The sequence below is a fragment of the Ursus americanus genome, chromosome 5 (genome assembly GCF_024610735.1).
Source record: "Ursus americanus isolate L20-20 chromosome 5, mUrsAme1.1.p, whole genome shotgun sequence".
Taxonomy (NCBI): Eukaryota; Metazoa; Chordata; class Mammalia; order Carnivora; family Ursidae; genus Ursus; species Ursus americanus.
The window spans coordinates 59,661,129-59,684,835 of NC_142131.1; the positions used below are offsets into that span (position 1 = coordinate 59,661,129).

The following is a 23,707-nucleotide window of genomic DNA, read 5'->3' on the forward strand; positions in this document are numbered from 1 at the left end:
GCGTGGTGTTCGATCTCATGACCTGAGCCAAAATCAAGAGTCAGATGCTTAACTGACTAAGCCACCAGGTGCCCCATGACTGTTCTGTAGTAGATTGACCACTGTCCTTTTGATTGTTTCTGATCTCTTGGTATTGCAAACAATGCTGTACTGAGTAGCCTGTATCATCTAATGCATATGTGCGAGTATTTCTGTGGTTTGGATTCTCAGAACATAATAGAGATAGCTGAAACAGCAATAATTTTTTTAAATTATTTAACTTTTTTTTTTTTACCTTAGTTATTTGTTTAGTCAATAATACTTGGGATTGAAATTAAGTGTTTTGTCCTAAAATTACCTCTGTAATATGAGAAACATTACAAATTCTTTTGTTATCAACATAAATTGTCAGGCAGAGAAATTTCTAATGTTAAATAAACTTATCCTTTTTTTTTTTTTTTTTTTTTTTAAAGATTTTATTTATTTATTTGACAGAGATAGAGACAGCCAGCGAGAGAGGGAACACAAGCAGGGGGAGTGGGAGAGGAAGAAGCAGGCTCCCAGCGGAGGAGCCTGATGTGGGGCTCGATCCCATAACGCCGGGATCACGCCCTGAGCCGAAGGCAGACGCTTAACCGCTGTGCCACCCAGGCGCCCCAAATAAACTTATCCTTTTCTGGGTTAGCCATGCTCTCTGGCTCTTTGCTGTGATGAGATTAAGTATTTAAAACCATTCTGGACATTTAATTATTTTTAAAACTACTCCCTCTTGTTATACTTTTTAAGAATTTCTTTCCTTTCTTCAAGGTTCTGTTGGTGCAACTAACATGAATGAACACAGTTCCCGTTCCCATGCCATCTTTACAATTACTATAGAATGCAGTGAAAAAGGCGTTGATGGTAACATGCATGTCAGAATGGGGAAGCTCCATCTTGTAGATCTTGCTGTAAGTAAGAGGGCACTACTCAAGGAATAACTTGTGATTTTGTGCATTTTATAAGTGAATAAAAATTCAAGTGAAAATGTGTGATTTACATACAATTTTTAACTTGTTTACTTGTATATGTGTTCTTAACTTATTATTTATTATGGAAACCTTCTCACTTCTAACGTCTACAAAAGTACTAAGAACAGTATGGTCTCCTGTGTACTCGTGACCCACCTTCAGCAGTTATCTCTTCATGCCCAGGCCTGTTTCATCTCTACCATCAGCCGCTTTTTCCCTTCCTCTATTATTTTGAAGCAAATTCCAGATACCATAGCAGATATTTTAGTGTCAAATTTTGTTTTAAACTTTCAGAGGAATATTCTGTATTTTTTATTTTAGCTTTATTTCTGTCTTTGTTTATTGCTAGGGTTCAGAAAGACAGGCAAAAACTGGAGCTACTGGACAGCGCCTAAAGGAAGCCACAAAAATCAATCTTTCACTTTCCACCCTTGGTAATGTAATTTCTGCCTTGGTTGACGGAAAAAGCACTCATGTTCCTTATCGCAACTCTAAACTGACTCGTCTTCTTCAGGATTCCTTAGGAGGAAATTCAAAAACCATGATGGTAAGACTTAATTGTGGAATAGTTATCATCAGGAAAATTTCAGATTCCTATTTATGCCAATGATTGATATGCATAACATTTTTAAAACTATTAAGTATTTCGCTTGTTGTGATTTGTGGTTATTCTTTTTCAAGTACACTGTGTGTGCTAGTCCATATAATGGGGTTGGAAATCTGTGTGGCTGATGCTTTCTTGTTCAAGAAGGCCAGAGGAGAACTATGTTTCAAAAATTCTTTTTGATGTATCATAATGGTAGTATTAATTTTAACTGCATCAAGTATAAAATATTTTGTATTCCTAATTCAACAGTGTGCAAATATTGGGCCAGCAGATTACAACTATGATGAAACTATCAGTACATTACGGTATGCTAACCGTGCTAAGAATATTAAAAACAAAGCTAGAATTAATGAAGACCCAAAGGATGCTTTGCTTCGCCAGTTTCAGAAAGAAATAGAGGAACTGAAAAAAAAGCTTGAAGAAGGTAACTTTTTGTCAAAATATTAATGTTAATGTTAGCTAAAAATATGTTGCTTACCCACTAAGTGTTCTAATAAAAACAACTTGTTAAAATTCTTTGAGCATCTAACATTGCTATTTAAAGCAATATTTCTGCAAGGTAACTTGATACACACTTTAGCATTTTCATATTAAGTATAATTATGTAATATTTGTGTATGTGATTTTTTAAAATTCATTTAATTTAAACTCCATCTCAATCATCTCAGTCCCCATGTCCTTTTTTTAAAAAAAAAATATTTTATTCATTTGAGACAGAGAGAGCATGAGCAGGGGGAAAAGGCAGAAGGAGAGGGAGAAGCAGACTCCCTGCTGAGCCAGGAGCCCGATGCGGGGCTCGATCCTAGGACCCAGAGGTCATGACCTGAGCTGAAGGCAGATGCTTAACCATCTGAGCCACCCAGGCCATGTCCTTTTATAGATTTCATTTGACCACTTACTAAATAATGAATTTTTTTGGTCTTTGTATAAGAGCAAGTTTTACCATATATGTATTTAGGTGAAGATGACCCAGAGTTCTTTGTGAAAGATATCAGTGGCTATTATTCAAAGTAAAGAAACCTATCAAGGTCATGGGTAAACAGAATTTAGTAAGTAAAAATTCATTGTGTGACTTTGAAAATATGCTTTCATGCTTAAATTTGAACATGCGATTCTGTTTGGGGAATCCTTTTCTAACCAGATGTTAGAAAGTTTGAAGACCTTGTTCATGAGGATGAGAAATTTACAGACTGTCAATCAAGTGCTCAGTGACTCTCCACACTTTCATGCTAAGAACTGATTGGCATAGGGCTGCTCCTTTTCATACCAGATAAACAAAGGGCTTTAGAGTGGGTTTTTTTTTTTTTTAATAGTATATGGAGAGACTGGATAGGACAGATGTGAATTACACAGATGCCACCATCACAGATGTTTGGAAAGGGTACTGATTCAATAAACTTGGGTAAAATTATTGAGGAAAAGCAGTAATTGAACTGCCTTTTAGATGATGAAATCTGGTATTTTAAATATGACCACTAGGTGGTATTTATAGTCAATATGTTTTAAAGATTTAAAATTTCTTAGATTTGTTAATGTTCAATTCACACCTTTATTTTGCTGCCTTTATTTTTTTACATTTTTTCACTGTGGCAAAATAAACATAGCGTAAAATTTACCATTTTAACTATTTTTATTCTGTGGCATTAAGTATGTTAACATTGTTCTATAACCATTACCATCATCCATCCCTAAAACTTTTTAATCATCCCCAGATGAAGCTCTATACCCATTAAACATTTACTCTCCGTCCCCCTCTCTGCCTCAGGCCCTGGTAACCACTATTCTGTCTCTGAATTTGACTATCTAGATAACTCACATGAGTAGAATCATATAATACATGTGCTTTTGTGTCTGGGTTATTTTACTCAGCATAATGTCTTCAAGGTTCATCCATATCATAGCATGTGTCAGAATTTCCTTCGTTTTTAAGGCTGAATAATATCCCATCGTTTGTATATACCACATTTTATTTATCCATTCATCTTTTGGTGGACACGTGGGTTGCTTTTGCCTTTTGACTACTGTAAATAATCTGGCTACGAATGTGGGTGTACAGATACGTTTTTGAGTTCTTGCTTTCACTTCCTTTGAGTATATGCCCAGAAGTGGAATTGATCGATCATGTGGTAATGCTGACTTTATTTTTAAGACATTTCATTTCACTGATGCTTATGACATTTGTTTTTATAATCCAGTTAACAGAGTGTTATAATATGGTAAATACAGTTGATCATATAAACAATAAAAAAGTAGGGAAAAACATTAAAAGAATAATTTTTAAAATTTTTAATAGACTTAGAAACTTCAAAGTATAGTGAGTTCCTATATACCCATCACCTAGCTTCCCCTTATGTTAACATCTTATATGACTGGAGCATCTTACGGTGAACATCTTACAGTTGTTGGAACTAGAATTTTACATCGATACAGACTTTATTAACTAATCTGTCGATTTTATTTAGATGTTGAGTTTGCTTTCTAGTGCCCTTTTTCTCTAGTCCAGGATGCAATCTAGCATTACATATTGCATTTAGTTGTCTCCTCCAGTCCCTCATCTTTCTCCACCTTTCATGGTCTTGACACTGTAAAAGTCATATATTTGTAGAATGTTCCTCAATTTGGGTTGTCTGTAGTTCTCTCGTAATTATTCTGCAAAGTTTCTTCCCTCTAAATTCTATAATTTTACATTTTCCTTTGAACTTAAGGTGTATCTTGTGGGGAGATACTTCGAAATTACTAAAGGGTCCTGTTTCTTATCATACCTTTCCCCACTAATTTGAGCATCCATCTGGGGTTCTTGCCAGCAACAATAATTCTGTGGAATTTGCTCCTCGGCGATTTTGTTTTCTCATCATTCCTTCTAATATTTAATGTTTGGAATTCTGTTGTAAGGGGGAGTAGTCCCTCCTCCCCCACTTGTTTATTCGCTTATTTATTTGTCAGTACCGACTCATGGATATTTATTTTAGTCTGTGCATTATAATGCAATAATATCATTATTTGTTTCATTGCTCAGATTGTTCGAACTTCTGCCATAGGAGCTCCTTCAGGGTAGTTGCTGTATCCTTTCACCATGCTTCCATCAATTTTTTGATTTTTGGTTTTGAGTTTTTCTTTATTTCTGGCATCACAGATGTTTTAGGCTCATTTTATATGTTCCCTACCCTGGCATAATACCATCTATTTCTCCCTATTTCCTTTCAGTGGAGAATCGTATTTAGAAACCAAGACTTGGGTGTTAGGTGCACTCACTGCTACTAGGGTGTCACTGTTACTAGGCCAAAGAAAATATTTTTAATAAATTCTTTCTCCCAATATACTTGTCTCTTCTTATCCATTATTTACTGGTTTAGATATTATTGTTTGTGATTAGTATATATTTATTTTTTTCCCCAAATACCTTTGTTTTTTTAGACATTTCATACATGGACAGTGTTATTTTTAAATAACTATTTTGAAGGTAATATAGTACTGATCTGCATTATTAGTTTAATTATTCCCTTTTTTCTTTTTCTTTTTATTATACTCTTTGTACAAGTAAGTCCTTCTTTTCTTATGATATAGTCCTGAAGGTGGGATCACTGTGTTAGATGAGTTTTATCATTCTTAAAAAATATGCAGTTGAATGAATTTTTAAAAGTCTTAAACAGAGGGACGCCCAGCTGGCTTAGTTGGTGGAGCATGTGACTCTTGATCTCAGGGTTTTGAGTTTGAGCTCCATGTTGGGTGTAGAGATTACTTAAAAATAATAAATATTTTAAAAATAAAATAAAATCCTATACAGAAAACTGAGGAGAAAATGCTCCCAGAGTGATCACTGTTTTAAAAAACTGAAATAGTGACTTTAACTCGAAATTTTTGTATTATATGTAGTACTTTATTTAAACTAATCATTTGAAATTTTAAGTAGATCAGAAATTTTTTTGAAAGATTTTATTTATTTGAGAGAGAGTGAGAGAGGGAGCACAAGCAGGGGGGCAGCATGAGCTGGGGTTGCAACAGATGTGGGGCTCTATCCCAGGAGCCTGGGATCATGACCTGAGCCAAAGGCAGATACTTACCCGACTGGGCACCCATTAAGTAAGTAGATCAGAATTTAACTTCTCTTTAGGAAATTTAAAATAAAGCCTCTGTATACATTACATCTTTTTCCTGAGGTGAGCATGTGATATACTGTTTAGGAATATTAAAATACGGTTTGTTTAGGGCAACAGACTTAATGAAGAAAATTAATGTAGGCCATAACCTGGTATAGAATATAAATTGTTTTGTAAAATTTCTATTTAAGGGGAAGAAATATCAGGCTCTGATATCAGTGGGTCAGAAGAGGATGATGATGAAGAAGGCGAGGTTGGAGAAGATGGAGAGAAAAGGAAAAAAAGAAGGGGTAAGTTCTTTTCAGTGTTCTAGAAATTAACTGGGATTGCTACCTAAATATGGTTTAACATTCATCTGAGTACATGCCTTTTTTTTTTTTTTTTTTTTTGCCATTTTTAGTTATGGTAGCAATTCACACAGAGGAAATGTGCCATATACGTGGTTAATTTTGCCTTATTTTTTTCTCCTATGCTGATCTCCTACTTAGAGTTGAATCATAATACCATATGTTCTGTCTTTTACAGTTTAGAATTGTGAAAATCTGTGATAGTGGTTATACCATGTAAAGATTTCATTCAGGGTTTTAATTTTTTGTGGGGACTTTGATTTGTGTTGGGAACCTAAAATTTTTTTTAAGGGAATCAGGATAATGCGGAGTTTTTCTCAAGCATGGTTAGGCTTTAGAAGTTATTGAATTTTAAATGATGAATTTGTATGAGGATTCTATTTTTTTAATTTACTGCTTTGCTTTATAGAATGTACTTTTGTTCTTACTCTTTTATGGGGCATTTGTTGGCAAGTGTGAAGTAAGTTTGTATTTATTGTGATAAAGATACAGATGACAGGCAAAAGAGAGGGACATATTATAATGGCCCACTTTTCAAATGTTTTTGCTCTTGATGTTTATTTGTTTCAGAACTCTCTTCCATTCATGTGGATCATTAATGTGTGGATCATTGTTTTCAAGCTGGTGCATATTTTGCTTGTCTTATTAAAATCTTGCTGAAAATAAACCCAGGAGTCCCACATTTTAAAACCAAAGGTTCTGTAACTTCAGAAGGCAGGAAGAGCATGATTGAGAGCAAGAGCTGGCCAGCTATAGTCTACTGGCCAAATCTGGCCCACCACCTTCTTTTATAAATAAAATTTTATTACGTGTCCATGCTCATTTGTTTGCATATGGTATACAGCTGCTTTCAGATGAGGCTGTATGGCCCACAAAGCCTAAAGCACTTATTATCTGTCCCTTAAGAGAAAATGCTTGCTGACCCCTTATTTAGATAAATGGTTTTGTGTTTGTATTTTTCACAGACTATTCATAGCTAAAGCAGATCATAGATTTGTTAAAAATAAAAGTTAAAATAGAAAAAAATGCCATTGCTTAATATGTTAAAATATTTATTAGTAAGATACCTTCCTTCTAGACTTAGAAATTATAATATTTTTAGTGGGCCTTTCACAGTTTTGCCATGAAACCTGAAACATGCATAATTGGTGGAGAGTGAAATTGTAGACGAACCACACTGTGATGAAGGGTAATTCATCATTCCTATAGTTTTAATTGTGCATAACTTTAAATTTTAAAACTCACCTCCTGTAACTTACCAGGTAAATAGTTTAAATAGACTTAAATGTCACCAAATGCCTTATTTTTTATTCACGTCATTCCAACCCTCTGAATTACTGTGTTTTAAGTGGGTAGTGGGGTTTGCCTACAGTAGATGCTTAAAGCAATCCAGTTTCTAACTGCCCCGTCTGGCTTTGTACCTAGAGAATATTGGGTAGTCTACCAAGACTGGTATTAACGGAAAGTACGTTTGGTTCTTTAATGCAAAGCTTGATTGTTCTTTAAAAGTCTCTCTCTGGAACTGAATTTTCCTCTGTGTATGTGTTCATTCTCTTGTTTCCTCTTTCTCTGGTTCCCGTCGGGCTCATTTCTTTGTCTTCCAGGCAGTAGCAGCAGCAGTAGTTCAGACTCCACATGTTCTGTCATAGAGAAACCTCTGGATAAGTCCTTGCCTAGTGAGTGGTAGCTCTTAAATTCTCTCACAGAGCTTTGGCTTTTCCATAAACCATGGGCTTCATTTGAGAAATGCTGCACTGCTCCCCGTCATTACTTAAAGAGTACATGTTGGACTGTTCTCAGTAGAACAAAGCATGTGATGATCCCCCCTTCTTCATCGCTTCAAGTTAACTGTAATTGTTAAAACGTGTGCTTAAGCTTATGTCTGAGACAATGGAAGAGAGATTCGTGCTTTTGCAATTGAGATAATGTAAAGAGAGCTAGTAAGCTGTATCAAAGAATAATTCTTACAGTTCCTTTTTTATATTTCAGGATGAACTTCCAATCCTAGTCAGTAGAAGGGCTAGGCAGTAACAAATCCTGAATTTCTAAAAGTACAAATCACATTTGGCAATACACCAGTGCCCATTATAACATGTCTTAAGTTATAAAGATTTTGTGCTTTGATGTCCTATTCTTAGGGGCAGCTCAAGATTGAAAGCTCCCACGTAAAGAAAAATGTAATGTTTGAAACAAGTAAAGATACACTGGATAGTATTTTATTTCAAATGGCCCCTTTCTCTATTGCTCAACTACCTGATTGATTTTAAGAAACTTTCTAAGCTATGATTAGAGAATTCAGATCCACAAGAAGTTGTTTATGCAGGATCTGTCTAGACGTATTTCAGTCAAAAAGGCTTTTTCTTAAACCTTAAATCAGTTGAAAAGTATTACTAATTTTATGTATATTTTTAGACGAAAAGGGAATTGGTTTTTTTTCTACTAGATTGCAGCTTACTGCCTTTTAAAGCATTATCTATGTACTTATTTTTCTAAAACTAATAACGCATTTGTTTATTCTTATGCCTTTAGAGGAAAAATTCCAAGAGTATTAGGAATCGTTTTTTCTCTTGACAGCTCTTTTATTTTACCAAAACAACTAATTTAAAGGACAATTCATAAAATAAAAGAAATTGCTTTAGAAACCATATAGAGGTATTATTTTGTATTATAAACTGTCAGATATGAGAAAATACCTGAGTGGCATTATAATTTAAGTTTCTGTTTTAAAATTTACTTTAAAGAGTAGTTCTATGAACGTATGTTATGAAATGAGTTGTACTTGGTTCGATTCATGCAGTTTTAGTTACTGCTGGTTTACCTAGCACATAACATTAAGTTCTTCTGTTGTGATGTGGGCGTGGTGGTGAAGTGGAAAAATGGTTTTCCCAGCATGTGGTTGCTGTGTGTAACTTGTATGTACCGTCCCTTTTAAAAATACGAATGGCTTTTTTTAAGGTGTTCTTTGCTTGAGTCATCAGTTGATCATTTACCTCTATGGAATCATAATTACCCTTAACAATCTACTAATAGGTTGAATGCAAGTTCGTTATTATACAGGTGTACTTCACTTTATGCAATTAATTTTTTTCCTGAAAAAATTGCTTATAAATCAAATTGGAAAATCAAATCTATTGGGAGAACTTGCTGTCTTTAACATTTCTTCATTAAATCCTTTTGTTAAATTATCACTGCAAATTACTGTAATCCAATTCATCTCTTTAGTTGATTGAGGTTTTTGTGTTGGATTTTCTTAAAGGGGAGGCACACCTGTATGGGATCTTTATATTAGAACATCGAATTGGGAAATTTTGGAAATTGACAATGCAAATTTTGCTACTTTTAACTTACTAATTTTTTAAATTGGCATAATTTTCTGTTTTGTCCTTTTAGATTACTTCCTAGACCTTAGCAGGTTCCCAATTCCATGTATACCATTAGTATAAGCACTTGGTGCTGAACTGTTACATTTGCAGGAGTCTGGGAGTCATTGTGAGCTCTTGAGATTGATTTGAATTGTAATCTTAGTCTAAATTAATCTTATTTGCTTAAATTACGTCTCTGTGTTGAATATGCTTTTCTTTTTACATAAAGCCGCTCTTTTTCAGTTTTGGTAATGATTTATTTCTATATTTCTACTATAAGTAAATGCTGTTAAACATTTTTCTTTGTTTTACAAAGGAAATAATGTTTTTCTTTTTTTCCTCTTCATCTCTGTGCATATGCTTCCTGTCTACGATTTGCTTACTACTCTTACTGAAAGATCAAGCAGGTTGGTGTGATTGATTTGCACTCCACATGGTACAATTATTTAAACTATAAAGAACTTTGTTATTTAACTACATATATTTTTTTTAATAGTTTTTTTTCAAGGTAAGTATCTGTCTTTTGTATTAAAAAAATCTTTCAACATTAGCTTTTTTTTTTTTAAACTTTTTTTCCTAAATTAAAAAAAAATTCATTTCAGTTTTTGTTCAGGAAGATACTAGGAACATTCTTGTTTCCAAACGATCTTTTTAGAAGAACAATTCTGAGGTATTAGATTGATAGCGACAACTTCACTGGATTCTCTAGACCTAATTGACAAAATAGACAAATATAACAGCAGAACCAGATGACATGATGTTTTTTCCTAATTTTTTAAAAACCCATTAAGCCAAATTTTGGTAATACAAATATAAATGATTTTCACTTTCAAGCTTTTTTTTTTTTTTTTTTTTAACAGCAAGGAATCAAATGCCTCGTTACTTATGCCCATGGGTGCTCATGTAATGAAAAAAAAAATTAATTCAGTTAAGTCTTCCTGAAATTCTTCCCTTTATGACATCACCATTTTTTAAAGATTTATTTACTTGAAATTTTGTGCAGAATTGTGTCGTGCAGTATTAGAAGGGCTTTTGTTGGTTTGGTTAGGATTTTTAGAAATTCTTTAAAAAAAATGAATTTTTCTAAAAGTGATTTTTAATGATGTCATGATTTTAAGTGCCTGATTAGGAAAGTTGGAATATATTCACATTTAGCCTAACATACTATTTAGAGAGAAATATAATGATTTATCTGAATAATACTGGCTAGAAATTATGTTACTTAAATATTAAACTTTTGAAACTGAACCTAGCTATAAATGCATGGTCATCTTTATGAGACTGTCGTAGGAGCACAATAAGATTTCTGCTGCTTAAGCATCAGTTGGAAAATACTACCTGAACGGTTTTGAATAGCTAATGCAATTCAGGCCTAGTAAGTAATTCATCAACAGGCCTACTAAGTAATTCAACACAATTCATCAATTGTATTTCTACATGTAATATCTTATTTTACTGCCTCTTAATGGGGTTGGAAACTGTATGTTTTTAACTGTTAACCAAACAATTAGAACCCTATAAGCCTAAAAATTAATATGCATATGTTTATCAGATCATTTCCACTATACCATTAGTATCCATGTCTTCAAACAGGGTCTGTGTTTTTTGTTTTTTTTTGTCTTAACATACTTGCCATTTTTTCTTTAAATATTTGTAATTCTGAGGTGGAAAGTAAGTTGTAATTTTTTAATGCATGTACTTTGTTTATTTTTAAAGATTTTATTTTTATGTAATCTCTACACCCAGTGTGGGGCTCTAACTCACAACCCCCAAGATCAAGAGTCGGATGCTCTATCAGCTATGCCAGCCAGCCGCCCTCTGCGTGCACTTAACTTTATACTTGAATTTACACTTTTCTCCCTCAAATTTCCAAGAAATAGTACTACTGATTAGAAATCCTTTCTAGGAGTTCACTAGGAACAGGAATTAGATTAATTTTTAAAATTATTTTTTTAACAGCATAAATCAGAACATTCAGTATAGGTGACTGTGCCAAAGAAGCCAACATATTCAGGTCTCCATCCTGACTTTTGGAATGCAATGAATCACACCACACCAAAGCATGAATTTGGATCAGTGCTCTTATTTACTCTTTTATTTAACTGACTTGTTTTGTGGCTTAAGTATGCTTTGGACTTTTATTTCTATAGAAATGAAGGGTAGTGTATTTTAAACCCTTGGGTTTTGTTTTTTTTAATATAATTGTATCATAAAGATTTAAAGTCTATGAATGATTTTTCATCTCATGGTTCCTGAAAGTGTATGTTCAGATATATATCTGCATCGTCATTATCTTTCAGTTCTCTTTCCTTGTTAGCAGGAGGGGCTAGCTTTTGGGTGGAGACATTAACAATTTATAGACTCCTCTGGTTTACACTCTTCTGTGGTCCTTTGGGAAGGAAGTTAAGAATGACAGAAAGCTTTCAGGAGAGCCTCAAACCAATTCTACGAAAAGTTTGATTGTTTTTCTAAAGGAAAGTATGTTTCAAAGAAATTGTATTACCAGAAATGAATTATATTTGATTCAGTTTCATAACCAGTTTAATAACCTAGTTCTTTATTTTCTCTTTTTGAATTTTCATTTTAATTTCATTATTTTGAAATTCATTCAATAAGCTTTTACTGAACATCTGTTGTGTGTATATTAGGCACTATAGTCAAAATCAATTGGAAGCTCTATTTCCAACTTCATTATTTGGTTGTATTTCTACTTATATTTGATACTTGGCATATTTAAAATGGCTTAGGTTTAGGATCCTGAGTTTGACACAGTAACGAGCAATTTTAGTTGCTCATTTAAGATACAATGATAGATTATGGTAGCTCAGCAACTGTAAAATGCCTGGTTAGTTATAATATAACCATTATATAATTAGTATAGAACTTCGTCCTTTATACTATGAGATGAAATACTTCCAAATAATTTTATTAGACATAAATTTTAGAAAAACTCTGAAGATATATATTAGAAACTTGTTGCTATAAATTTTGCCTGACACTTTTATCTGTGCAATTTAGGCCTATATGTGACTTCTGTTTATTCATTTATTTTAATAAATTTTGGGGAAGTATTTTGGGAAGCCACTTGATTTTGTATCTAGTTATCAGAAAAAAGTAACTAATCATACTGCTTTTTTGAACATATCTTATTTGGGGACCCATAGATCTTTGGTTTTTTTAAAAAATTTATTTGGCTTTCCTTTTATTATTAATCTTTCTCTTTTCCCCCCTACTTACCTGTTTTGCTTCTCTTTCACATACTTTTGTTCCTAGTTATCATTGAACGGTTACACGTTTTGTTTAGCAATTAGTTAAAAAGTTATTCTAGGAACATAGTAAATAGAAATAAAATATATTATTTATTTGATTTCCTTAAAATGTTGATAACTGACTTTGTATTATTGAGGAAATGTATCTTTTATAATTGAAGATAATTTATACAAATCTGAAAAATTGGCTCTAAAGTGATTGTTGGAATTAAATGACTCATATAGGTAAAAAGAAAGTGTCCCCAGATAAGATGGTTGAAATGCAAGCCAAAATTGATGAAGAGAGAAAAGCACTTGAAACAAAGCTTGATATGGAAGAAGAAGAAAGAAACAAGGCTAGAGCTGAATTAGAGAAACGGGAGAAAGATCTTCTTAAGGCCCAGTGAGTATTACTTAATTGAGATGGATTCGTGATTTAAATTTCTGGTATTTTTCCTAGGATATTTATAAGGAAGAAAATTGAATAGTAATTAAAAGCTTGATTTTTGTCTCCAGAATAGCTTTTTCGGATAGAGGGTTTTGTTGTATGTGTTCTATTTCCAAAAATTACATCTGTTTTTACTATTTTGTCTCTATGTAGGAGGAAAAATTATCAGTGAATTTGAATGTTATAGATTAAATTATAAGTTAATTTATACTACCCTGTGATACAATTTGATAGAGGTGTTACATAATTATATACAAATTCTGAAATTTCGCATCCAAATACTTGTAAAGTTTTGGAAAACGGAATTATAGAATAGTAGGTAATTGATGGATATTAAGCATTCTCATTTTTAATCAACAGACAAGAACATCAGTCTTTGCTAGAGAAATTATCTGCACTGGAGAAGAAGGTAATTGTGGGTGGTGTTGATTTATTGGCAAAAGCTGAGGAACAAGAGAAACTTCTTGAAGAATCTAATATGGAACTGGAAGAACGGAGGAAAAGAGCAGAGCAACTTCGCAGAGAACTTGAGGAAAAAGAGGTAACGTGACTTTCTGGTTTTGGTTGACACTTTGCCTTCGGTATTTAACTCCTCTAGTGAAAAGCTTTATATCCATCATATTTAATTAATTAAGTATAGTGGACACACAGTGTTACACTAGTTTCAGATGTACATCATAGAGTGATTAAACTTCTCCATATGTTACTCTTTGCTCACCGCAAGTGCTGCTGTCATCTGTCACTGTATAATCCTATTACAGTACTATTGACTATATTCCCCATGCTGTCCCTTTCATCCCCATGACTTATTCCCTAACTGAAGCCCTGTGCCTCCCCCTAGCCTTCACCCATTTTGTCTGTCTCCCCCCCACGCCCAACCATCAGTTTGTTTTCTGTAGTGATGGGTCTCTTTATGCTTTTTGTTTGTTTATTTTTTTTGTTTTTTGGATTGCACATATAAGTCAAATCATATGGTGTCTTATATCTATAATCGTAATAAAATTTTAAAGCAGATCTGTGAATTGCTTTGAAAGATGTTGCTAAACGTTTTTATCATTTGTTAAATAAATTTTTGATTTAATGAAGAAAATTATTCTGAGTTTGTCAATTTTTGTTGTAGCAAGAACGCTTGGATATTGAAGAAAAATATACCAGCTTGCAAGAGGAAGCACAGGGAAAAACCAAGAAATTAAAGAAAGTTTGGACTATGCTGATGGCTGCCAAATCAGAGGTTGGTCTCCTAGAAATTACCTACAAATGTAGCTCTGAATTAAATTTTTTTTTTTTTGAGTAAGTATGATTAAGAATCCTAAAGAGATCTTAATGTATGCTTACAATTTTAAAGAAATAACATTTTCTCTTTTGTGTGCAATTTCAAATTTTAGCTATGAAACTATATTGTATATTTCCAATAACATGGAAATAGTGACAGGTAATATCATTCTGTCCATTGTTTGTGAAGGAACTGTGTAAGCTCTTACAGGGTTTCTTAGGCCAGTGCCTATATCAGTTGGAACTGTTTTATATTTAAAATCTTGTTTGCCCTTAGTATTTTTATTGATTTTCCGGTAGATGGCTGATCTTCAACAGGAGCATCAGAGGGAAATTGAAGGCCTACTGGAGAATATTCGACAACTTAGCCGGGAGCTCCGACTTCAGATGCTTATCATTGATAACTTCATACCTCAAGATTATCAGGTAAGACGGAAATTCTCTCTTCTGGATATTACATCACTGGCTAGGGTGAAGAAATAAGGAATATAAATTCTAATTTAATTGATGGTAAATATTTACTTTTCTGTTGTCGGCAGTAAAATTTTCTTGAACTAGTGCCATCACATTTCACTTCAGCTGTTAACCTTTTTAATACTAATTCTTTGAGTATGTGAGTATCTAAGAATTTCTCAGCCCTTTGGAGGAACCCAGATTTTTGTAATTGCATTCAGAATCAGAGTATAGGTCCTATTTATATATTCAATTTAATCTTATAAATAGATTAAACAGAACTGCTTTGCTAATTTTTCTCCCCACTTATGGATACCAGTTGTGTGTATGTGCACGCATGCGTGTGTCTATGTATGGCCTGTGGTTTATATGGTAAAATAAACATAACATGAAATTTACTTTGCTTAACTATTTTTAAGAATACAGTTCAGGGGTGCCTGGGTGGCTCAGTCAGTTAAGCGTCTGACTCTTGATTTCAGTTCAGGTCGTGATTTCAGGAGTCGTGAGATTGGGCCCTGCATCTATCTCTGTGCTTAGTGGGAAGTCTTCCTGATATTCTCTTTCTCCCTCTGCCCTTCCCTCCTCTCTCTTTCTCTCTCCTCCTCACTCTCTCCAAAATAAATAAATCTTGAAAGAAAAAAAAATTCAGTTCAGTGACATTAAGTATATTCACAGTGTTTTGCAATCATCACTGCCATCTCCAGGTGGATGCTGATTCTTAATTCTAGTATAACTTTAAAATCTCAGCCATTTTCTTTACTCAAAATTTCCGTTTTTCTAGTACATTTTAGTAAACATTAACATACTGATTTTTCAAAAATTTATTTTGAGTCTCTATATAGCATGAAGATTTTTTTCTGAAAATAAGCTTTGATTTTTTTTTTCCTTTGGACCTCAGGTGCACAGAATTAATTATTGGTTCATGGCACATTCTCCTTATTGGTCCTTGGATGACCTGCTTTTATTTAGTTGGTTAGTTTTTGTCTGTTTGTTTGTTTGTTTGTTTTGGTTATTTTGTAGTGAACTTGTCATGAGTAACAAAAGCTAATACCACAGCAGTAACCTACTTCTAACCAAATGGTTTCCCCCTTCCCTCTTCCACCCCTTACCTCTTCCAACTCAAAGTAACCATTATCCTGAATCCCATGTTCTTCATGTTCTTACCTTGCTTTTTATATAAGAATATAGTTTACTTGCATTTACATGTATTCTTTCAAAGTCTGTATTTTTTTATTTATTTAGTAAAGATTTTATTTATTTATTTGAGAGAGAGAACACAAGCAGGGTAAGCGGCAGGCAAAAGGAGAGGGAGAAACAGTCTCCCCGCTGAGGAGGGAGCCTGATATGAGGCTTGATCCCAGCCCCCTGGGATCATGACCTGAGCAGAAGGCGAACACTTAACTGACTGAGCCATCCAGGTGCCCCACAAAAGTCTATATTTTTAAATGTATAAAAAAGATAATGCTGTATATAATGTTTTTAGGCATTTTTTAATTTAATATATTAAGATTTTAATTTTGTGAGTATCTTCCTGTCAGTATTTCAAATGTTATTAAATATTAAAAGTAGACCGTCTTTGACTCTTAAAAGGAAATGATTGAAAACTACGTCCATTGGAATGAAGACATAGGAGAATGGCAGCTAGTGAGTATTACCTTCATCCTTTCATGAAATACTTATGGAGTGTTTCCTATACACTGGATCTGTGCTGGCTGCGAGGGGAGAAGGATAGTCCAGAGAATGAATCAAATGAGAATCCAGTAGGGTGGATGTTTTCCTAATTAACTGTATTATAACACACAGACTTTTCAGGGGAAATGGTGTAAATGGGGCTTCATAGGACTGTATGACCCATAAATCCCTTTCTTTTCCAGCATTCAAATTTCTGGCACATTTTATGAGTGTGACATCAGTATATCTCATAGTAATTTGCCTTACTTACAGTATTAATTGCTAATTAAGACATTTTTCCTCTCTCCCCTTTTTTTCCCTTTTTTGAGAAATGTGTTGCCTACACAGGAAATAACATGAGGAAGCAGACTCCAGCTCCTGATAAAAAAGAGAAAGATGTAAGTGCTTTTTTTTTTTCTTTTGTAACTATAGTCCTTTATTAGGAATGTGGGTCACTAAATTGTGCTATCAATATGATATAAATCAGCTCTGCTGAAAAATCGGTGGATCTTTTGGAAAGAGAAGCCCCAGGAGGGGTGATAGAGGACATTTCTGCTCCCCTCCGTCATGAGGGCAGGCTCACTTTTTGTATGGCAGGAGGGGCATGGTGGCGTCTTCAGAGCACCCTTATTCACCACCTTTCCAGGCCACGGGGGTGGATAGAGACCAGAATGGGTCTGTACGTCCCCAAGCTAGTCCTAGACTTGGGTCAGCAAAAGCAGCAGCTGCAGGGAAAACAGCAGCAGTTTCCCTTTCCTATAAAGGAATTTATAGTGTGTCAGGGCTTCTTATTTACCACCCCTTGGTGAATACATTTGAGACAAGTGGCATTAGAAGATATCTTAGACATTTCTTTGGTCTTGTGTTCTGCAGGTTTTTTCTAGGACTGTATTCATTATTGTACATCTTCCCCCCCACATCTGGTTTGAATCCTTCCTGTGAGAGTGTCTTGTGTTTGTTCTCTTTACTTAGCCCTTTGAAGTGGACCTTTCCCACGTGTATCTTGCCTACACTGAGGAGAGCCTCCGGCAGTCCTTGATGAAATTAGAGAGGCCACGGACTTCGAAGGGGAAAGCAAGGCCAAAGACAGGGCGAAGGTAAGGACTGCTTTTCAGTACTAGGGAATAAAGGCAGTGGGATATGCTAATTAGACACATTGAGAGGAAATTTAGTTAACAAAATAAATATTTTAGCTGTTTTGAAAAGCTGCATTTTAGATGTATTCAAATAATCAGAGTCCTTATGTAGTTATGATTTAACTAAGTAAAACTAAAGAATTAAATTAAGTCTTCCAACTTCTTTAGTCCTCCTGAGAAATAGAGTTTATTTTTAATTTACTTTGTTCTATCCAAATGTCTTAGAAGTCATCTATTATCTTAATCTCTTAGTTCTGAATAACAGTTCTTCTAGTGAGATGCTGATTCATTTACCTGGTCGATTCCCAAGGTCTTGTATTTGCTGCCCTGCTTTTCTATCACGAACATTGCCCCAAGAACCTTGACCTTCTCAATCACCAGTTAAAGAAAACTTTCCTGACCATCTTTCCCTCTCCTTTGAGAGCTGGTTTTGACTGTTGAGTAGTCTGGATGTATCATAACCTAAGCCCAGGGAAATCATGGCTGGAGCTTATTTCTTCTCTCCCTTCCCTACATCAAATACTATTCTGCTTATTTAAACTGATTGTAATACTTGGGGCTCCTGAAATGATAGGAAATACTAAGCTTATTTTTCCCCTACTTTGAGTATATAGATTTCTGAGTTACATGTAAGATGAAGTTGTATGGTTTTAGTATTTTTGTGTTACATAATATCATAGATATAACCTAAAATTTATAAATTTGGTATCGTTGAACTCAGGAGGTATCAGTAGCATTTTTAAAATGTACACGTTTTTACCTTTTTTAGCATTTGGGTGCCAGTTGTTGAAAACTTTTCTATGTCAACAGAAGCCAGATGTGTGTATTTAGTGAATGAAGAAATCAAAAAAACACAAATCCCATTAGATCTTTTGTTTGTCCATTTCTTAAGGGAGGTATTTTCCTCTTCACTCTGCAGTTAATAAGAAAAATTACAATGCAAGGGTGATGATAAGTGGTAAGGCAGTTGGCTTCAGTGTAGAAGAAAAATAGGCAGTGGTTGGGACTGGGGAAAGTGGAGAGTGGTCTGTCTGGAGTGAGTGGCTCCTACCCTGTTCCTAGTTAGTTTGGGGAATAAAGGGCTCGTTGTTTCTGGATCTTCTCGTTTCAAAGGAGGAGCCAAAAATCCAGGTTATTTACATGATGTCTCATAGTGTTTAGTCACTTTTTTTTTTTAAGCATAAGGACCTGAAACAAATAATTTGATAAGGTATGTGGTTACAGTTTTCAGAATGCTCACTTAAAACTATTTATTTTGTGGTTTCACATTAAAAAAAGTTCATTTGAGCCTACATTAGATGAGTCACACTTACCATTCTCTGTGTACCAGAATTAGCCTTCTGTATTATGAAAACAATAGATGGCCATAAACATAGGTAAATATACACAATATAAGGTTTATTGATACTGTGTTACTTTACCTGATAATGTTCAATGGGATATCCTCATTAGAAATGCGTAGTTCAATATGCCAAGCAAAATTCCAGTGAACATAGTACGTTCATGTAGCATTTCCATTGGTCCCTACACATTGTCTGTAAGGTGTTGCTTAGGATTATTTGTGTCTCTTTTTTTCACTGAATGAACCTGTACCTTCAGCATGCCCCAGAGCAGATAATCAAGGGGTTCAGGTCTGACAAGCATGCAGCCCACTTGGCCTGGCCTGTTTAGTCCAGTTTTAGAAGTTTTCATCCACTCAGTCCCTTACATTCTTGTTGGTAGCGTGGAGTGCCATGCCCTTGCACCTACTTTGGGCAACTTCCCCCTGGCCTAAAAAGGTGGGCTTTCCTTGGTCTCTTAACATAGTCAGCCATGTCAAATGTTGGCTTGTTTCTAGACCTTATGGCCACCCTGTATTACCTGCTACATAATGTAAAGTGTTTGCATTCAGTCTTCTAGAAAAGCATTCATGTTTTCTTTTTCTCTCCTCCAAACAGAAAGCGTTCTGCAAAGCCTGAAACTGTAATTGACTCTTTACTTCAGTAAATGTGACAGACTTAAAGTCACAATAAAAGTTAGTGATATTCTCATGCCTGGACAAAATCTTTACTTAAAACACTGAAGACTATTCTGTAATTTCAAATAATGGAAGCTGTAAATCATGGAGTAAGACTGGAACTAATGAGTTGCCTAATAAGTCTTAGTCAATATAAATATTAATGTCATATTAAAATTGTACAACTGGTAATTCTTTAAATTGTCATATTACGCTCCAGTTTATACTGTGCAGGGAAGTTGGGGGAGCAACTCATACTATAGAGAGCTGCAGTTTAAATGTACACATAAGTCTGCTAGTGATTTATTCAACTGCTGTAATAATTAGGTAACTAGATAAAAAAACGTAAGTCCTGTTCTGCACACAGAAAGTAGCAGGTCTCATTGTCCTTTGTTGTGCTGTCATATATGAATACGTGGGCTGCTTATCTAAGACATCATTCGATCCTAACACCCGCCTGGCCTGTTTAAAAATGTTCTCATTTTTATACTAACATTCATTGCGTTTTAAGTATAAGATGACTCATCTCACTGATCTTAGAAAATTTTATAATTCAACAATCTTTAAAAGTATACATGTTTAAAATACAAAAGTTGGAAATATGTTTCTTCTGGATCTCTTGACCTTTTTTGCTGCTTCAAGTCAAATGCACTTTTTTTGTTCTGGTTTTGTGTTCTCTTGAAGCATTGAATTTGTATGTAGATAGGAGTCACAGTTGCAGAAAATTAAGAAGCTAATACTGGTCACTGATCTTTGCCCGTATGTGTATATTTTCTGAAATTTACTTTGAAGTGTGACTTAATGGATTCTTGCTTTCCTGTGTCTGAGTTCTAAACTGTGATGGAAATTGCTCTGTATCTCCCAACTGAGAAAGGTCTCCATTTTCCACAAAATGTAACCAAAGCAGAAAATATGTATATCTTTTAATTCTTTGGCTTTAAAACACTTTGTTTTGTTTTTATTCATATTTTATAAAAAGAAAATATTTTCCCTGAATTTCTTTTATTGACAACTCCCAGTTAGACCATATTCCTCTAAAGATAAGAAATTTTATTTTATAGTAAATAAGTTGTAATAGAATTGTTCTTATGTTGGCTACTTACAAAATTTTAAATTTTTTGTAAGTTAAGCTACACCTAAACAACTTAATATCATATCTTTTAGGAGTTTCAAAATTATGTAATCAGCCCTGAAGTCCATTGATTGCAAGTTTGAGACTTCATAAATAAGTATTTACTAAGTGAACAGTATTTTAATAAGTTTGGTTAAATATTGGTTTGTAGTTACAAAGCTGTGTATAGAGTGGGGGTGAGCATAGGTGGCGTACTTGTGATGTTGTAGTAAAAACGTGTCCCTAAATTTAAAGTACATTTCAAAGGTGGTGTACTAAGTGTCCTGTGTATAGTGAATATTTACTAGGTAATAAGAATTGCATTTAACTGGCAACATTTTCTTTGTAATGTGTGAGATAGTTAGAAGTTTATGACTTCTGTGGGGCATTGTTTAGGTACCGTGAAGACTAGAGGTAAATTTGTGTCTTGTAAAAGCTTTGTGTGCACAGAATATCTTGGGAATTGTAGATGCGCATTTAACTGTTAGTAACTGCTCTAGAGAAATCTGAATTTTACCAGTAGAAAAAAACCGATGCAGACTTCTTTTTCAAAGTCCTTATTTCTAACCTTTAACCATCCAGTTAATAGGAAAGGACTATCTTTATTTTTATTTTATTTTATTTCATTTTTATTTGAGTAGAGTTGACACCGTGTGACATTAGTTTCAGGTGGGCAACGCAGTGACCTCACCTGCTCTGTTATGCTGTGCTCACCACAAGCGTTGCTCCCCGCTGTCACCATACAGTGCTCTTAGAATATCGCTGACTGTATGCCCTTTGCTGTGGGAAAGGAATAACTTTTGCATTAAGCTTTAAAACACAGGACATTTAAGCCAGTCTGTTAGATTCATTTTTCCATTCCACTTCCGCTGCCGTAACAAAAAGAAGTCTGTAAGAAGTCAGAACATTGAGGAATTTACAAACCAGGCCGCTTTAGTAGTTGTTGTTGTTGTTTTTTTAAGCATTTACATTAGAACTGATTATACCAGATGTACATTAGATATTCATTTTATGAAATACCAAAATAAGATATTCAAGCCAGACTTGAATATCCATATGAAAACATGGGATACTGACTTTGAAACTATTCATTCAGCTTTAATCATAGCAATTCTGTGGTTTCTTCATGTGTACTGTCTTTGTCCATAAAATGAAATATTTTGTAACTTCGGTGTTAATTTCATGAAAGGATATAGATGAAGAAACCTGCTCATTATTTGAAATAAATAGGCAAATTTTAAATAAGTGTCACATATAAATAGGTTGTCGAGTGCATATTTTCTCTCTAATTTAAAAAAGTAATGTTTATTTATTAAAAGGAGCCTTGGTAGAGTGTTAATTGTGATATGATCTTTAACAAACCCTGTTTTAAAACCTCAATTATATATACTAATAATTAGGGTATTAAAATATAGTGGTACCCCCCATTTTTGTTTAGATTCCTGTAAAATATAAGCTTAATCGAAGTATAGGGGGGTGGCCTGCATCTATGTGGAAGTAGAGTCCATTTGCCAAGGTATGTCTTCTTTTTTCTGGGAAAAGGGGACCTTTTTTGCAGCAAGAAATTTAAAGTTCCTTTGGGGGGGGCAGTGCTACTTCATCTGTAACATGGTTTTTAAAGTTATGATTATGGATTTTGGGTTGTTGTTGTTTTCAGTCTTAAAAATATCTCTCCCCTTAACTCTTACATTAAGGAAAGTCCTTCTCTTTCCGACAGGGCTGTAAATTAAGGAATGGGTAGAGTTTACATTTAAGCACGCCAGTGTCTGCCCAGTTTCTTAATGTATACATTTGTTTTCCTTTTTAGTGATTCTTTGTTCTTAAAATGCTAGAAGAAAACCTAGATCTTCCTAGTGCCTTTGAATTTATACTATAGTTTGATTAATTTAAATCATTAATAACTTCAGTAGGATTACTACAATACTATATACTGGCCAAAATTGCAAATCTTATAATGAGTTTGTTGCATTAATTTCAAAAGCCACACCTTCATTGTATTTTATGTATAAATTGTATTTGTTCAAGTTGTATATATTGATATTGTATGTATACATGCAGCATGGTTAAGTTAGAAATAAAAATCTTTACCTAATACCTCTAGTGCTGGTCTGCTTCTTTCCTGAACTGTCTTGTGTTTATGTCCATCCTGATATTAGTAGGTATGGTCTTTGTGCTTGGCGTCTCAATTTTGTATGGTTAAGAGCCCTGTGTCATTTTATACCCAAAACATTTCATTTTGTGAGTCTCGAAACAGAAATCATTATGGAACACAAACCTGGAAGAAAGGTTTTAAAATGTGCTTCTTCTGGGGCACCTGGATGGGTCAGTTGGTTAAGCATCTGCCTTCAGCTCAGGTTGTGATCAAGGGGAGGTGGGCTCCTTGCTCAGTGGTGAGTCTGCTTCTGCCTCTGCCCTCCACTCATGCTTGTTCTGTCTCTCTCTCTAGTGTTCTTTCACATAAACAAAATCTTTAAAAGATAAAAATAAAAAAGTACAATGTGCTTCTTCTAATTGATAACATTTATTTTTTGGGCTCCTGGGTAGCTCATTCAGTTAAGCGTCGCATCCTTGATTTTGGCTCAGGTCATGTTCTCAAGGTCGTGAGATCGAGCCCTGTGTTGGGCTCTGTGCTAGGTGTGAAACCTGCTTAAAATTCTCTTTCCTTCTCCTTCTGCCTCTGCCACCCACCCTGCACTTTCTTTATCTCTTGAAAAAAAAGAACAAAACCTTCTTTTCACCAAAAATATTTTTATCCAAATTTTGTTATCCTTTTCACTTGGTATTTGAGAGCAGAAACTTAAAGAGGCGTGTATGTAAAATATATCTGACTAAAAGGTAAATAGAGACATTTCTTAGTGCTAAGATCCCATGATCTCTTTCAGCAATTTTTAATAAGCTTAATCTGTGAAACAAAACATTGCTTGGATTATTGTTAACCACGAATTCTTGTAACAGACATTGATTAATTAGCAG

At 34.3% G+C, this 23,707-nt stretch overlaps 1 protein-coding gene across 2 annotated transcripts in view; it reads left to right on the top strand.

Moving 5' to 3' along the window:
* The window catches only part of KIF3A (kinesin family member 3A), a 51,972-nt gene extending 29,144 nt beyond the window's left edge, over positions 1 to 22,828 (top strand). Inside the window, exons 6-19 of one of the 2 annotated variants that reach the window (XM_045794728.2) lie at positions 787 to 926; positions 1,336 to 1,533; positions 1,843 to 2,017; positions 5,882 to 5,980; positions 7,642 to 7,713; positions 9,798 to 9,806; positions 12,894 to 13,050; positions 13,456 to 13,636; positions 14,216 to 14,326; positions 14,668 to 14,793; positions 16,411 to 16,464; positions 16,821 to 16,889; positions 17,464 to 17,588; positions 19,565 to 22,828. In XM_045794728.2, coding sequence (XP_045650684.1) covers positions 787 to 926; positions 1,336 to 1,533; positions 1,843 to 2,017; positions 5,882 to 5,980; positions 7,642 to 7,713; positions 9,798 to 9,806; positions 12,894 to 13,050; positions 13,456 to 13,636; positions 14,216 to 14,326; positions 14,668 to 14,793; positions 16,411 to 16,464; positions 16,821 to 16,889; positions 17,464 to 17,588; positions 19,565 to 19,613 — 1,565 coding nt within the window. In that variant the 3' untranslated portion in view covers positions 19,614 to 22,828. The remainder of the gene's footprint in view (positions 1 to 786; positions 927 to 1,335; positions 1,534 to 1,842; positions 2,018 to 5,881; positions 5,981 to 7,641; positions 7,714 to 9,797; positions 9,807 to 12,893; positions 13,051 to 13,455; positions 13,637 to 14,215; positions 14,327 to 14,667; positions 14,794 to 16,410; positions 16,465 to 16,820; positions 16,890 to 17,463; positions 17,589 to 19,564) is intronic. The other variant, XM_045794730.2, reaches the window with a different exon arrangement.
* The last annotated feature ends 879 nt before the right edge of the window (positions 22,829 to 23,707 follow it).